General features: G+C 44.1%; 1 protein-coding gene across 1 annotated transcript in view; it reads right to left on the minus strand.

Annotated features, from left to right (window-relative positions):
* The window catches only part of Elovl4 (ELOVL fatty acid elongase 4), a 28,149-nt gene extending 11,153 nt beyond the window's left edge, over positions 1-16,996 (minus strand). Inside the window, exon 1 of the mRNA XM_021173155.1 lies at positions 16,630-16,996. Coding sequence (XP_021028814.1) covers positions 16,630-16,729 — 100 coding nt within the window. The 5' untranslated portion in view covers positions 16,730-16,996. The remainder of the gene's footprint in view (positions 1-16,629) is intronic.
* Positions 16,997-17,270: the final 274 nt, after the last annotated feature.

Raw genomic sequence — 17,270 nt, forward strand, 5'->3', positions numbered from 1 at the left:
AAGCATTGATGGACAATCCTTTCTTTACTGAATCACATGGTGCGTTGTACAGAAAATTAAAGACACAAAGACAAGAAATGCACTAAAAATATAGATAAATATAATATAAATGCCTTCCAAGTGCTGGGATTAAAGGCATGTGCCACCACTGCCCAGTTAATGTAATCTTTTAAAACAAAAACATTGATTAGATAAGAAATGATAATGAATTAATCGGTTAAGAAAATCTACTTATATATAAAGTATATTAAGATTTAAATTTACATTTCTAATGTTAAAAAGAATTCCATTTTTTATAATCAAATATCTACTTTATCTTTTATAATCAAATATCTACTTTTGACAATACAAAACACATTAACATTCTATTTTCAGCATAGTTTATTTCTAAAATAAAGAAAAACAGTCTTTTAGTCAGTTCCTAGAATCCAACCTTAATGAATGTAATGTATTGTTAATTACAGTAACCTCAATTAAAACGGACTTTTTTACTACAACTATATATACAAAATGGTTCTGAATTAGATAACTAAATATTAGGATACTGTTTTAAAGCATACTAATTAGGCTGGGGTGTGGCTCAGAGGTAAAGAAAGGATCTCCCTTTGTAGCTGTGTGTATATATACATATCACACACATCTATATATATGCACAAACACACACTAATCTATTTCTATATGATGTCAGTTGAAAATAAGACAGAAAATATTAGGTTTCATGAAATAATCTTTCAAGTCAGGAAGTGCCATAATTACTACAGTTTCAGTGAAATAACTTGATAAAAAGATGAGAGGGAGCCAGGCATGGTGGCGCATGCCTTTAATCCCAGCACTCAGGAGACAGAGGCAGAGGCAGACAGATTTCTGAGTTCAAGGCCAGCCTGGTCTACAAAGTGAGTTCCAGGACAGCCAGGGCTACACAGAGAAACCCTGTCTCGAAAAACCAAAAATAAAAAGATGAGAGGGGTAGGGGACATTCAGGTAGAAGGACTGAGTTTGAGGCCAATCTACTAAATTAAAAGAGATATCCTGCCTCCACAAAACAAAGAAGGGGGCACTCTTCTCTAGGGTCTGGCTGGATACATACACATAGTTCTCACCCCATATCAAAGAAACTTTTCTTTGCCAAAGACAGAGGCCATTGTAGAAAACCACAGCAGATAAAAAATGTAGAGTTGTAGAGCCTAGTCCCAAAGTGTGTGTGCGTGCGTGTGTGTGTGTGTGTGTGTGTGTGTGTGTGTGTGTGTATCACCCAAGACTCAGGAATCATTACAGTAGAAGGGAGCAGAAAGATCATAATAGCTGTGAAATGATGGCTCTTAGAAATGACAGAAGCTATACCCATGAAGTCTCACCAATATGGTGGCCTAAAGATGACTCGAATAAGGATGATACTCAGGGACATAATAACATGGATATGGGGGAAATCCATGAGGTCTGAATGCTACACAAAGGACTATGGATAACTAAAGGATGCTGAGAGTGAGAGAAATAGCCTTCCCCAGGAAAGAACACAATTGGTTACCCAATACCAAATGGTCAGCCCTGAAAACATTTGTACAGGGAATATACACACACACATCACTGCCACCACCACCGCCACTACCAGTTAAAGAAAACAATCTGATGGTGAATTTGAAGACAAAGAGAGGCGAGCACATGAGACAGTGTGGAGGGGGTAAGGGGAAAAGAGAAATGATGTAAGTCTAGATAATGTTAAAAATATATTTTTTAAAAGGGGAAAGGAGATATCGTTAATTTAAGAAGAACATACATGGGAACAGGAAAAACTGCAATGAGATTTTATTTCGTACTTTACAAAGGAGGTCTACTGTTTATGATAACTGTGATTATATTGATCAAATCAAATACCACCAGACTTCAACTAAAAAATGAGAGACTTAAACCATGTCGACTTGTGCTGATATTTGCCAAAGGCCACATGGCTGTTATGGTTGTTTGGGGCTTAGAAGACATGTTATCCTTCAATGATAATTATCTTCCTATAAACACAACGGTTTCCTGTCAGAAGCCACCATATAAAACATAGGATGCTCATCAACTTAGGTCTTCCCTGAAGTAGACAAACTCCAGAAGCTTAAAGTCTTGCTCTAGGTCACAGCAGAGTTGTTCTAGGCTCCTGTTCTCCACAAATGTTAGGGCAAATATTGACCTACCAGATGGAGGTCAAGAGCCAATGCATTATTAATGGGTTAGTCAGCCTGGCACAGAGAGGAAAACGAACTCTGCTGTAAAGAGACCTTAATGTCTGAGATCCTGGATTCTGTATCCCCTTTTATCTCACCACACAAAAGATTCCTATTGACTTCAAAGACAGTTCTGAGGAGCAAAGTACAAAAAGAAAAATTAGGAAAACAGGTTCAGGGGCTGGAGAGAAGGCTCAGTCGATAAAATACTTGCCATACACACGTGAGGACCTGAATCTGATCCCTAGACTTCATGGAGAACTGGGAGTGGTAATGCCTGCTTATCATCCAAGTGATGGAGAGGCAGAGATAGACAGACCCCTGGAACTTGCTGGACAGCCAATCTAGCCCCATCCAAGAGGACCAGTCTCAAAAGCTCAAGGTGTCAAGCATTTAAGACACCCAATATCAACTTCTTGCCTACAACATAGACATACACACACACACACACACACACACACATGAATACATATACACACATTAGCTTATACAAACAGACAAATACAAAACAAAGAAAACCAGGCACCAAAACTAGCCAACAATTAAGAGTAAATAATGCATTTCTTCAATATTCTTGAGACAAAGGTAGGGGGTCTCACTCTGTTGTCCAGCCTGTACTTGAACATTTGAGTTCAGATTGACACTTCTGCCTCCACCTCCCAAATAGTAGCTAGAACTCAGGGCGTTCCACTATGTCTAGCTTGCAGTGCTGGTAAACTGTCTCGTTCTCTCATTAAGCGATGACACTTAAGAGAGCTATCAAGGACAGGCAGGGGAAAACACAAGTGAGAAGCTGAAGGCTCTGATATCAAGCAATATCAAGCACTGAGGGAGGCTGAGACACAGTTAAGAAGCCAGAGAACAGCAGGAAATAACGGAACATGCAAGACATGGCCAGTGATTGACAGCTCCAGCACTGGCCCTGCCATGGTGCACAGGATGCTACAGCACAATCCCCCTACATTTCCTTCATCTATAATAGGGGGGGGTGAAAAGGTGAGCTACGTTAGTGATTCTCCAGCCTTGTTAAAACAGCAGCAAGCTCTAGGAATAGTTGACATGCACACTGATGCTTTGGTCGATGCTGCAGCCCATTTCGAAGAATACTGCACTTTCTGTGTGTCTGGGATTCTTCATATTCTCGTATATTACTCCCAATAAGTGTGTGGGCTTTCTTGTTTTGTTTTTGAGACAAAGTCTCACAGCCTGATTCTCTTACCTCAACATCTTGGGTTTGGAATGGCAGGCATGTGTCTTCAAGGCTCATCCTTAAGGGTTACAATGGTTTCTATCTGTAACATACTTACTGTTACAAGCTGGACCAATCTGTTTATAGGTGTCAGCTTGGACAATAACCACATTTTACCTATACTAAAAATTCATACAGAGGTAATCGACCACGTTGTCAAAACTTTCAAAATGTTAACTGTATAAAAAAAAAACCTAGGGGATATGTCCATCTGAAACATACTATTTATTAAGCCCATGTCTCACTGTGTAATTCTTGCTAGCCTGGAACTCCCTATGCACAGCACAATCGCCCTGAATTCACAGACATCCGTCTGCCTCTACCTCCTCAGTGTTAGAGTTATAGATGTGTGCCAGCACACCCAGAAGATGAGCTTTCACATGCCATGGACACAGTTTTGTTTCTAACTCCATTTGTACCTTATGATCGATCACATAGCACTGAAGCCAACAACTCTACCTTTGTGACTGTGTATGTGTGTATGTGTGTGTGTGTGTGTGTGTGTGTGTATGTATGTATGTGTGTGTGTGCACACAAGCGCATCACTGACCTATCAAAGTTTATCATTTATAGGAGGGAGGGACAGACTGCCCTGCTGCAGGATAAGAGTCCAAGTTGAGCAACAGGACAGGAAAGTGGACAAGATATGGCTCAACTACAGGCATCTAAACTTTTACTCAATGAAAAAGAATATTTGCCAGGGAGGCAGAGAAGTCCTGTTTCAGAGAAGGGAATAAGAGAAACTGACTCAGAGCTCCTCTCGTTGTTTGACAAGACTCTGGTAGCAGTGAAGGATAGACTGCAGGGAAGAGGATTGTCAGAGAGCATGGAAACCAGGTCAGGTCCATCTCTACTAGAGACATGAGGGGCAAGTGCTATTTAGTGCTCTGATTCCCAGGCCCATCCCACGATCTGAACTGACACCTCTGCAGCTGGGTCCAACTGAGACTCTAATGCTTCTCGGTGCTGTGATGCATGGTGTGGTCGAATCCCAGGCTCCAGATGTTGCTCTGGATAGGAGACAACAGAAAAGTCGCATGGGGAAGCACTATAGATCTGGAAATAGGTACAGATTCGAGAGAAAAAAGGGGAATGGCTCAGGATTCCTGCCAGGAAGCCACTAGGAAAGTCAGGACAGTGTAGACTACTGTAGACAGTGTAGCAAGAAGGCCCAGGAGAAAATGATCAGGAAATGTTTAAACATCCCTGTGTGATGTACCTAAGTGGTCCCTAGGTGAGGCAGCCAGGAGGCTTCAGGGATGCAGAGGGACTGCCTAGGCAGGAGGCAGGAGACAGGAGCCATGAGACTCACATCAGGTCATAAGCAAGTCAAGTGCACACAGTGAGGGAAAAAAGCAAAAAATGTCTGTGCCTGGAGTCACCCTGGGCAAGGGGGTGGGATGGGGGGACAATAGGACATCAAACCGGCCTCGAAGGTGAAAATAGCCAGACACTGGAATCAGCTGTGCCTGCCAGCCTGGCCTCCTTCCCTCTGTCCCTTCCTTCTTCCTTCTTTCTTTAAGGAACTCATTACCTTGAGGGTTGATAAGGGAAGATTTAATGAGCTACAGTGCTCCCAGCCCAAAAGGATTCTATAAAGTCCCTCCCTCCTTTTCAGTACATGCACATGTGCCATGCCATGTGCGTGGAGGTCAGAAGACAACCCTGGGGAAGTGAGTTCTCTCCTTCCACCTTTATACATGGGATCCAGGAATTGAACTCAGGTCATCAGGCCTGCAGTGCAAGCCCCACTACCCGCTGAGCCATCCTGCCCAGGCTTCCCTACCTTAATTTTCAAATTATGCTGAAAGGCTATTTTCAAAATCATGTTTAAAGGCAACATAAAACAAAATGTAATAAAGCATAAAATACTGGTAGTCCCATAGTTTTTAAGTAGCTCAGGTAACCTCTACGTATAATCAAGTAATCACAGTGAATCCTTGGGAAAACTCTCTGATTGGTCTACTTTTTCTCTGAAAGGCTGATCTAAAGGTTGTAGTTGTAGCTCAGGACTGCCACTAGCCAAAATGAACTTTCTTTCTAGTAAAAATTGCACTATCACATCCCAGAAAAAAAAATAGTGAAACAAAAACTTTTTAGACTATCTGGATTTCTAGAATAGATGGAACCAGGTCTGCAGAGGAAACAAGTCATGGCTGATGACGCTCTAAAGGTTCACAGAATATGTGGACAAAAGACTTACATCAAGAACTGGATCCCAGGATGTGGCACACACCCATAGTCCCAGCTAATCAGGATGCTAAGGCAAGAAAGTGACATATTTCCTGCCGACCTGGACAGCATAAGCAACATAGGGGCCGGAAGTGCTGAGTTATGGGCGTGCACCTCCAAGCTTGGCCCATTATTTGGATTCTCCAACTTAAGCCCATTTAATAGTTCTACTTTTTCTACAGTATTGGACAAAGGAAAGTAGCAATGCTCTCTCTATTCCTTTCTATTAAAGTGTGGTCCACAGACCAGTGAAGTGTCATCATCTGGGGCTGGTAGGGCACAGAATCTCTCTTAGCCCGGAGCACTAACTCAGAATCCTCATCCCGCCAAGGCACCGCCCCAGATTTCTTTGAGTTGGTCCCTGATTCTACCTGGACGAATCAGCCACTATCTCTTTGCTTCTAACAACATTCTCATCTGTGTAATATGAAAATTGTCAGAAGAAAAACACAAGTCTAAGAACCGCTAGCCAGATTAGTCTTGGGAGTTTATATAAGATGTGGGAACCTTCTGACTCTGTCGCTTGCCTTTGGATCCCTTTCCACTAGCTTGGCTGCCTTGTCTGGCCTCAGTGGCAGAGGATATGCTTATTGCTGATGGGACTTGATGTCCCAGGGTTTGTACATGGGGGGAGGTTTGTACATGGGGGGAGGGTTTGGGGGAGAGTGGCTCCCCTTCTCTGGGGAGAAAGGGGAGGAGAGAGGGGGAAGGGAGTGAATAGGAGAGGAGGGGGACCGAAGTAGGGATGTAAAGTGAATAAATGAATGAATGAATAAATAAATAAATAAATAAATAGGGGGTGGGGTGCGTGTCTGATGGCCGGAGGAAGCAGGTGACCTCAGAGCTGTTCAAACTGGTGTATGAACCCAGTTATGTACCAGTCAGCCAATGGTGGCAGGAGGTAAAATGAGGAGAGAAAAGTACTTTGGTTGAGAATCCAAACAGCAATCATAGTAAAGGTTACAGGGGAGGAAACACACTCGGTGTCCTGCAGAAAGCAGAAAAGGGTGACTTTGTCAGGAGATGGAATCAGTGTGGAGATACACGCTACTTAAGGTGAGTTCTGACCTGGGAGGGTTAAGTGTTTGATGCATACCACCCAGCAAAACTCAATTTGCTCCTGAGAAGATGAGGATAACCATGGCACACAACCCAGAGAACATAAGTATTAAATAAATGTGATGATAGTCAAAGCCCTGGCTACAGCACCTGGCGCTCCATCAGCATCAGCGACCACTCTGTACTCCCGATAAATGAACAGCAGGCGATGCCGCGTGACAGGAGTGAAAAGATCTTTCTTCTACCCCAGTTCTGTGACTCTAGCTGTGTGGTTCTAAGCCTTTCTTCATCTCTAGACAGTTAAGTAATACCTAACCTGAAAGGATGCTATGAAGGATGAGTATATGGGGATTCAGAAACTACTGCAGCCTCACAAGAGTCGTTGGGAGCCGCAGCAGGTACTTCGCAGATGGCAGTGAGCTTCATTGGTTGCCAGGGATACCTGACTCATAGTTAAAGAACTAGCACTTCCGCTTAACCAGTTCAAGAGAAAGGGAGACATGCAGTGGGGAGAACATTTGTATTGACAGAGAGGTCTGGAAAATGGAAATGATGCAGTGTGTCCTACAAGTCAAGGCCAGAGGCAGGCAAGCAGTTCCCTCCTCTCTGTTTCATGAACTCTCCTTGTTTGAGTCCAGACAACACTCAACGTTGCCAATGCTCTCAAAGCTTTAAGAAAATTACAGTGACGCTTCCCATTTGTTAAAGGGCTTGTAGCATTTGTGTGTGTGTGTGTGTGCGTGTGTGTGCATGTGTGTATGCATATGTGTGTATGGGTGTGTGCATGGATATGTGCATGTGCATGAGGTGGGGCACTTTGTCTTTAACACTTCCATAAACTAAATGCTCACTGGGCAGAATACTATCCCATCCTGAATTTTCACTAATTAATAGTAGCTGGTAGCTCTTGTCTCACGTCATTTGGCAAATAAGTTTATAATTGTTTTGAACATAATAAATTAACAAACAACAACTCTATTTTATGGAAGACAATTTCATCTTAGGACACATGTCTTATATCTTAAATATATACCCCCATATGTAGTGTCAGCATACAGATTTACCTAAGAAAACACCACTTTTCAGTTTCTTTTTTTTTTAAAAAAATGTATGCATATATGTCTGTGCATGGCACAAATGGCTGGTGCCTATGGAGACCAGAAGCAGGCATTGGATGCCCTGGAACTGGAATTACAGTGGTTATGAGATGCCAGGGGCGTGCTAGGAATTGAACCTTGGCCCTCTAAAAGAGCAACAAGGCTCTTAACTGCGGCACATCTCCAGCCCGCAAGTTTAATTTCATACGCTAGCCCTCATAAGCATCTTTGAGCACTTCATTGCCTTTTTTTGTTATCACTGTCAGTATTATGATTTGAGTCAGATTTAGTATCTCACAGGAATAAGAATGGAGTCATGCTATGTAGGTCAGGTGGTAGTGAGAAAGATCAGCTGGAAAGATGCCTAGGCAAGGGACCTGAGGACTTCTTTCTTGACTGGTGTGAGGATGAAATGAGCATCAGCCTAGGACTGACACAGCCCATTCCCTCACTTCTGTGAACCTCAAGGATTTGTAAGCGGGTGGAAGGAAGCAAGATGTCTCAAGCCTGTCTTCCAGGAGTTCTGTAAAACTAAAGCAAAAAGCAAAGCTGAATCTTTCTGCCTCCTCGTTCGCTGCTTGCTGGCCAAGCTGGCACTTTGTCAGGTCGGTTGACGACACCCTGTATTCTCTGTATAAAGCTGTTTTACTTTAAGATGAAAAACAAAAGAAGCATTTGTTTCATCAACCAAAACTGAAGAAAGATCAAGTTTAGGAATGGAATTATATTAATTTTACAGTATGTGGGGTTCTTCCTACATTTTTATTAGCCTATATTAATTATACATAATAATGGGTTTCATTTTGATTTCTTCATACATGCATGCGATACACTTTAATTACAGCCCCCCATTCCCTCTCTAGTCCCTACTTCTCATTTCCTCAGGCCCCCAACCTCTTTACATAATGACTTCATGTGTGTGTGTGTGTGTGTGTGTGTGTATGTGTGTGTGTGTGTGTGTGCCCAATGAGTTTTCCTCAGTGTGAAACATGAAGTTTACCACTGTAATTGCATTAACTACACATGTGGCACTAGCATGCACACTCAGAGAGTTGTACAGCCAATCTCCACAACCAGTGTCACGCTGCAAAAAAGGAAACTTCAAACCTCTTAAACACCAATTCCCCAGCTGGTTGGTTCTCTTTCCAGCCCTGCCAAACACAGTTTTAATTTCTGTTTCTATTAATTACTTTAGAAAGCCCATGTGAGTAAGATGACACATCTTTGTCCTGTTGTGTTGGAGCTCAATGCCCCCTGGGGTCATCCTCATACAGTGTAGAAATTTCCTTCCACACTGAAAAGTATTCTTGTATCTTCATGTTCCACTGTGTTCACCAGCATTAACACAGACATGTGAGATGCATTAACACACACACACACACACACACACAATGCATTAATATACAGATGTGTGCCTCAGTCTACATTTGGTAAATAAAAATGAAAACAGAAATGTGGACTCCTTCAAATGCTCCCGTTTAGAATCACAAAGGCTTGTCTGATTTCATCAGGCAGAAACTGATTCCTTCAGTAGGCTGGTGAATTTCATTTAATTAAACCCCAAGATACAAATAAAACATAAAATACCATACAAAGATATTTGCTTAGCAATGACAACCTTCTGTGGGAAAAACACAGAAGTGTTTTTAAATAGAGTGATACATTGAGAAACACGCTTATATCAAAAACATTTAGTTTCTTTTGCTTTCCCCTTCCTGTGAGACATCCATATGTCAGCAGTTTTATAAATGTCTTAAGCCATGCTTTCCAAACTTGTTGGACATTACCAAATAGAAAATATCTATCATTGGAAAGTTTAATAATGATATAGAAAAGTAGGTGTTTTCTGAAAGAAAAAATGAAGCTAATAATATTAAGTTTAGTCTTAATTAAGTTATTGTTCTATGAAAATTTGCTAAGCAGATTACACAGACGAGCTGCTGGTGGATGGCACGTACTTATAGTTAAATTTCCACACGGTACAGGTAGCAGCGAGAGACCTGGGGCTGAAGAGATGGCAGCTGCTAGGAGCACTTGCTGCTCTTGTACAGGAACCAAGTTGGTTTCCAGTATGTAGATGTGGTGGTTTGAATTTGCTTGGCCCAGGGAGTGGCACTATTAGGAAGTGTGGCCTTGGTATAGGATGTGTGTCATTGTGGGGGTGTGCAGTCAGACTCTCTTTCTAACCACATGGGAGTCAATCTTCTCCTAGCGGCCTTCAGATGAAGATATAGAACTCTCAGCTCCTCCTGCACCGTGCCTGCTATGCATCAAAGTGCCATACTCCCACCTTGATGATAATGGGCTAAACCTCTGGACCTGTAAGCCAGCCCCAATTAAATGTTGTCCTTTTCACCGCAAACAAAACCTAACTAAGACAGATGTGTAGCTCATTACCATATGTAACTCCAGCTCCAATGGCTCTGGTGCCCTCTCTGGCTTCCAAAGGTATACTTTATGTACACACACACACACATACACACACACACACACACACTCTTTACTCACACAGTAAAAATAAAATCCTTAAGAAAAGAAAAGAGACACAAATACTGATAACTTGCCCAGATTACGTAAGAAGCCATCTTTAGAAGCTGCACATCACATGATAGAATTACTATGTAATTGAAATCATTTATACTTTTTCTGTTTCTGCTCCTGTTTTTGGCAAGTTAGCTCACTCGTGGTTATTCAAGGAATACTGATAATTAAACAGCGCTGATGATGTTTCGTCACACGGTGCTGTTTCAGGCAGTTGCCCAGTGTCTTTATCTTTTATCTCTCTATTCCTCTTCATGGCTCTTGCAGAACAGGTAAGACCAAGCAAAAAATGGCTAATAACAAATGTACTATTTTTTTTTACTAATGGGGAGGTACTAAGAAGGTTTTGGAAAGCATTTAAATCGTAAAAAAAAGATTTTCAAATTAATGACTGACATATATGCCACTGAAATTGCTCTCTCTCTATTCAAAGATCAGAAGAGTAGCATCTATACAGAACTATGGATCAAGCAGGGCAGAGTGACACATGTCTTTAATCCCAGTACTCAGGAGGCAGAGGCAGGTGGATCTCTGTGAGTTCAAGGCCAACCTGGTCTAAGACTATTACATAATTCAGTTCTCTGGGTTATAGGAGAATAATGTTGAGGACTTTTGGGGAAAGGGACCTGTTCACGCTCTTACACTTGGTAGCAGTGGCCTTATGACTGAAGCCAGGCCACCTGATTCTCAGACCTTAAGTCTTTCCACCCACACTGTCCTGCTATCCTCAATCCCCACCTCACAATGCTTCTGCAGGTATGAAAGACAAAACGTGATTATCTGACTATGCATCTCTGTCATGAGTGACTAAATGATTGGGTAGTTGATCCATTAGGTTTAGTGGGCACCAACTGAAATTATGACTGATAAATATAATTTAAAAAAACTTTCTACAGGGCTAAATACAAAATAAAACAAACGAAAAACAACAACAAACTTAATAGTAGATCTTGCTTAGCATGTGTGAAGGCCTGAAGTTCAATCCCACCCCCCGCCCCACAAAAGGGGGTGGGACACCTGTCTGCAATTTAGTGTCATCTAAAACTTTATTACCCCGAGACATCAATTGCTAATCAAAATTAAAGATGGGCAGGAGTGGTGGTACCTGACTATAGTGTCAGTACTCAGGAAACTGAGACAGGAGACTCACAAGTTCAAGGACTGGACTATTATCAGTGAGACTCTCTTTCAAAACTGAAAACCAAAGCTAGAGTTAGCAAATCTTCTCTTGCCACTTGCATAAGAGGAAGAGAGAGAGATTCTCTTGGGCATGATGAGGAGGAAACCATACAATGAAGAGGCAGATCATAATGATGATTTATGTAATTCAGGACTAGAGTCATTTAAAAAATGGCACAAGGTAAGTCATTGCTAAACACAAGGTTTGATGTCAGAGGACTTGCAGTTGCTTTAGCCTGCCGTGGAAGCAATGGTCTGGGAAGCAGAGCTCTATGGCATCTGGAGAGGTAAAGGAAGGGAAACTAGCAAGGAAACACTCTTAAGGACAGCATGGCAGGCAAGCATTGCCTTTCCTGCAGGAACAGGAACTTAGCCACGCTGGCTGGAGCCACAGGTAGAGAACTGTGGGGAGAGGGAGGAGCATTGCCTAGCACACTAGGAAGCTAATCCAGAAACAGAATCTGGAAACCCATGTGGCTCTTAAATAATAGACTCCGATGCCGAAAACCCTTGGTTTATCTTATAAACAAAAGATTGTAATATCTGAGGGGAAAAGAGGCATAGAAAGCGAGGCAAGACGCACTTCATTCAATAACTCATCTCTGAGAGGATCCATACGCTCAATCCAAGAATAGTGGCTCAGGGGAGAAACCATACTCATGTAAAGTCATCCACATTATTTAGGATGTATGTGATATCATATGTAATAATGTCATGTGACAGTATTATTTTTATGACTTGAGAAAAATAAAACTTTGAATTTTAAAAAGGATGACCAAGTACTTTGTACCTTACAAGATGACAAAACTATTACCTAAGACCTTTCTAATCTTAAAACCTGTCTCCCTAAGCAAATGACACCAATCTAAGAACTCTGTCCGCCCCACTACAATCTGACCATGAGAGGTGTTCTGTTATATGCTGTGGGTGGAGAGGGTGTAGGAGTACCAGCCATTGAACTCTAAGGGTATGTGCTATCTCAAGTAAGACTGAGAAAGAGGAAAAATATCAACAGAGCAACCCCATTGAAGTTGTCTGGACCTCACAAAAGCTTCAGAGAGGCTGAGACAAGACATCAGTAACAACACTGACCGTGGGAGGGTCTAGAAGCTGGCTATTTCCCACACGTTTGTTTTTGGGCTAGTGTGTGCGCCTGCAATCACAGTACTGGGAGGTGAAACCCTAAAGACCTTGGGGTTAGCCTCGGTTACACGGTGAGCTCAGAGCTGGCTGGGTTCACACATCACGACCCTACCTCAAACCCTAGCCCTTGCTGAGAGAGAGAAAGAGGGAGAGAGAGAGAGAGATATGGACAGACAAACAGACATATTTCCCATCTAATCTAAACAAAACCTATTTTAGAAATTAACACAAATAAAAGCTACACATTAACTATGTCAAATAAAATGACTATCAATATGCTGTAGACCATTTAAAACCTGTCTTCTTCCCCTGCAGCCTGGCAGGCCATAGGGTGGTAAACCTCCCCTGACTCCAGCTTGGTACAGCTGAATTAAGCATCCCCACCCACAGCAGGTCCAAGTGACTCACTGGTCCATTCAAAGTCTGGGTTTCCTGGTTCAGTCCCTAGTTCAGCCCCTGCTCCCTTTGCCTTTGCTACCTTTGCCCTAGTCTCCCATCAGCTCGCTCACTGCTGGGGTAAGGGACCTGGGAGAAATTGCTGAAATGATCAGAAAACAGAGCCAGTCAGTCCACTGATTTGACCACTCGTGACTGACACATTAGGGAGAGGCCCCTGAGGTGACAGTAGAAAAGGACTTCCTTGATTGTTCCCAGGCCCTCAATCCAGGATTTCAAATGGGAGCAGAATGCCAGTGACTCCCTTAGACTTGGTGAGCTTCGACCTAGTGACCTATTCTCTCTGTCCCTGACCTGGATTTCGCCTGGCAAGTACATTTTGAACTAAAGAACTACACGTAACCTAAGTGCACTTAACTTATACAAGTCTGGCTTCTGAAGTCTGTCCTCATCATATATGAGACACCCTCCCTCCTATACCACTGGTCTCATCCTCTTTCCCTTCTGCTTCTTCCAAAGCAAACTCAAGAACCCAGATAACTCTGCTGTTTAAGCCTCTAACTTCAGAAACATATAAGCATGTACCCATGTTCCAAGTAGCCAGAAGAAAAATGGTCATAGTGGATAAAATGGACAATGTAGCTTTTATCAGAGGGGGAGACTATTTAGATGTGTCAGTTTAAATTTTTATACACAGAGCTTAATTAGTTACTTTTGAGTCTAATCCTGTGCACACATAGAAAGTAAAATCAGAGAAGAAAAGAAAAAGCAAATGCAGGGGCCTCAGAGCGCCAGCTCCTAGTTGCTGGGCAGCAAAAGCAACTTTCTTGTTGCAAGTGTCTGAGTGCTTACTTTAGGAAAGTCAAATTAATTTTTTTTCTAAAAGCACAGTCCTTTAGATCTTTCAAAATATAAAGTGTCAAATACACAATAAAAGTGACTTGTTCCTACAAGTGAACAAATTCATTATTTGCTCTGTGTGTGTGTGTGTGTGTGTGTGTGTGTGTGTGCTGTTGAATATTTGATGGTAGAGTTCAAAATTATATTTGTTTGAAGGCTAAGAAAATAAAAAATAAAAAGTCGTAGGCTGTCAAATACACTCTACAAACCTGGACCCTTCTTATTAAGATGATCCAAACTAAATTACTTTACTTGTGCTTAGGTAGGAACTTCCAGGAGAGAAAAACCCAAGGAACCAGTCAAAGGAAGAGAAGTCGGCATCCACCTACAACAAGGCACTCGGGGCATGGCGCCTAGCTCAGCTTGCTTTTCCTGAATAATCGTGTTCTTTCGTCACAACCATTTCCCAAGAGTACCTCTGTCTCCCACCCAGTTTTATTTTCCTCTTTCCAAACATCTGACTCATCCACTTTTCTTCAGCATCGCTGAAGAGGCCCCCCTTTCTACTCTGCAGCCCCCTGAACCAGGTTCTCAGATTCTGCAAGTGCTCTTGGAAGAGGAGCAGTGTGACCTGCTTCCCAGAAGGAACACGGAGCACACACACAAGCGTAAGGGAGCAAGGACAGGAGCTCCAGGTGTGTTCAAAACAAACAAATTTGAACAGTGTTCCCCCTTACACTGCAGCAAGGCCCAGACTCTAGCCCCTGAGCCTCTGGTGGATTAAGAAGCAGCTCTGCCTGCACACGGCAGGCAGCTCTGGGCAGAGGTAAGGAAGCAGTCTCAGGTTTCGTAAGTGGATAGTCTAGAACATGGATGAATACCTTCCCACTGACCTGCTAGTAAGAGGTCACCTGAGTGTCCCTGCATCTACTCATTTCTCAAGTTTGTCCCATCATTGTGTATTATTTTATGTGCCCCTAAAAAGTGTAGGTGCAAGCTTTCACACGAGGGAACACACAAAACCCCCAACTCCCTTCACTGTCTTTTTCCAGAATCATTCAGAAGGAATGAACCATCACAGGAGGCTTACGTTCTAGCTTTGCTCTCAACTCTTTTTTTTTTTTTTCCTGAGGCTCAGGAGAGGTGAGAACACTACTGAATGGGAAGGAGCCGAGAGAGAACGCCTAGGTGTGGCTCTGGATGCAAGGTAGCTGGAGAACCTCATCCGCATCGCCACCTGCCAGCCAGCTTGTCTGATGTTCGGTTCTGTGCAGTTGTGTAAGGGGAAGCTCTGATGCAATGCTCCCAGCAGTATCACAGAGAGGAAGGGAAGGGTGCTTCTTCCCCAGGTATGGCAGGTATCAGTGTGATAGCATTAAAGTAAAGCTCAAGGAAGAGTCGTCCCTGGACAACTGCTTTAAACCATCGCCAGATGCGAGGCTTGGGAACTACTGGCTCTCCTACGGTCAGATGTTTGAGCTCCTGAGAAATATCGCGCTTTTTAAAACAAGTCAACGAAGCCTCCGGGTCGAAAAAGCATTTGTCTCATACAGAAACAATTCCAGCAAGCATTTTGTCCACAGCACATACATCAAATGTCATTCTGTATCATGCTATATATAACCCACTGTCTCGATTGCCCTAGCAACAGAACACAAAAAACTAAAGAAGAAACTTTCCACTTCTAAAGAAGACAGCCATCATAACCTATATTGCTAACATCCTCCGTTGCTAGAATACAGGGTCACACTGCAAACACACAACACAAATTTAAAGCCCCAAACTATTCCCCAGGATCCTTTAAACTTAACGTTTAAGGTCTCGGAAACGTTTTAAAGCAACAAAGCAAGTGAAGAAATGTTAAAACGTGAACATTTATGTTACAATTAATTCAGCTAGGAAAACTACCTAAGTCACTCAATGACAGCCCTGCTCTGCAAACTCAACAGCTGAAGGGAAAGTTCGCTAATTTCAGTACACTGTACTTATGCTTATGCAGGCTTCCGGGCCAACCTCTAGGTGCTGCTGCGGAGACCCCCAGCCCAAAGCCTGCCTTCTTTCCCCTCCCCCTGACGGCACTGCACTGCGCAAAGCCCTCGCCGAGGGTAGCCTAACAGATTTGCTACTGGGGAACCACAAAAAACTAACGTTCTTCAAGAAGCTAAATAATGCTATTTTACTTTTCAGTCGAAATTATACTACAAAGAGGTTAGCTAAATGGAAGAAGATAATGAGTGGTTTGTCAAAGTCTTCAAGGAAGCTGAAGTAGCGGAGAGACAGGTATAGTCGCAGCTCTCGTCCGCCTCCAGGCCTATCGCTCTATAAGGAGTACCAGTACATAAGAGAATAGGCGAGCTCGGGAAATGCGGGCGTCAGGGCAGGGTGGTTCCTTGGCTTCACTGGTAGCATCTGGTTAAGTCAGCTCCTGCATCCGCGGAGCTGAAGAGAAGGGAGTGTTGGGGGGATGGGGGGAGTAGTACGCCTTGAGGTTCCCATCCGATTAACCAGTGCACAACCGCGGCGTCCGCGGCGCCGCATCTGCGGGGACCCGGGCGCCCCCAACAGCCTCAAGGATCTGGGAAGGGGGCGCAGGGCCTTGCCTAGCGCTGAAGCCGGGGACTGGCGTCTGAGCCGTGGGCAGCCCAAGGAACACCCAGAGGAGATGGGTGAGGCCCCTCGCCTGTACCTGCGATGGTCCAGGTCCAGCGATAGAACTCCATGGTGTCGTTGAATGCCGTGGACATCGCGTTCAGGACGCTGCCGGGCTCTGAGTCCAGCAGCCCCATCTTGGCGAGGAGAGGTGCGAGCAGCGGCGAGAAGAGAAGCTCCGATGGACCGTGGGCGACTGCGGCGGGAACCCTGCTGGCAGCGGCGTCTCCTCCTCCTCCAGGCGCCGCGACTGGGGATGCAGGCGGCGAGCAGCGGCGAACAGCAGAGACAAGAAGCCGGAGGGCGGCGGCGGAGGAGGACCAGCCACGAGCGCCCAGCGCTGCTCCTCTCTGTCGCCGCGCGCTGCCACAGCTCCAATCCCCTCGCCCGCATCACGTGGCCGCGCGGGGCGGGGCGGCGCCTCCTCTCGCCCCGGGCGCGGGGATGCTGCGGTCGCGAGTGGTGGCCGGCTTGCGCAGGCGCGCTAAGGCCAGCCCCGGGCCACCACCTGGGCCACAGGAACGCCGCAGGGGGACACCTCGTACCCAGTCCTCCTCCCCTGCCTTCCTGCCCACGGTTACCTCTGTTCTACCGGATGCAACGTGGGAAACCGGACGGGAAAAAGTGGGAGTTTGTGGGCAAAGATGAAGTACGCGAGGCATTTCTGGTCCTTGCCTA

The sequence above is a fragment of the Mus caroli genome, chromosome 9 (genome assembly GCF_900094665.2).
Source record: "Mus caroli chromosome 9, CAROLI_EIJ_v1.1, whole genome shotgun sequence".
In the NCBI taxonomy this organism is placed as follows: Eukaryota; Metazoa; Chordata; class Mammalia; order Rodentia; family Muridae; genus Mus; species Mus caroli.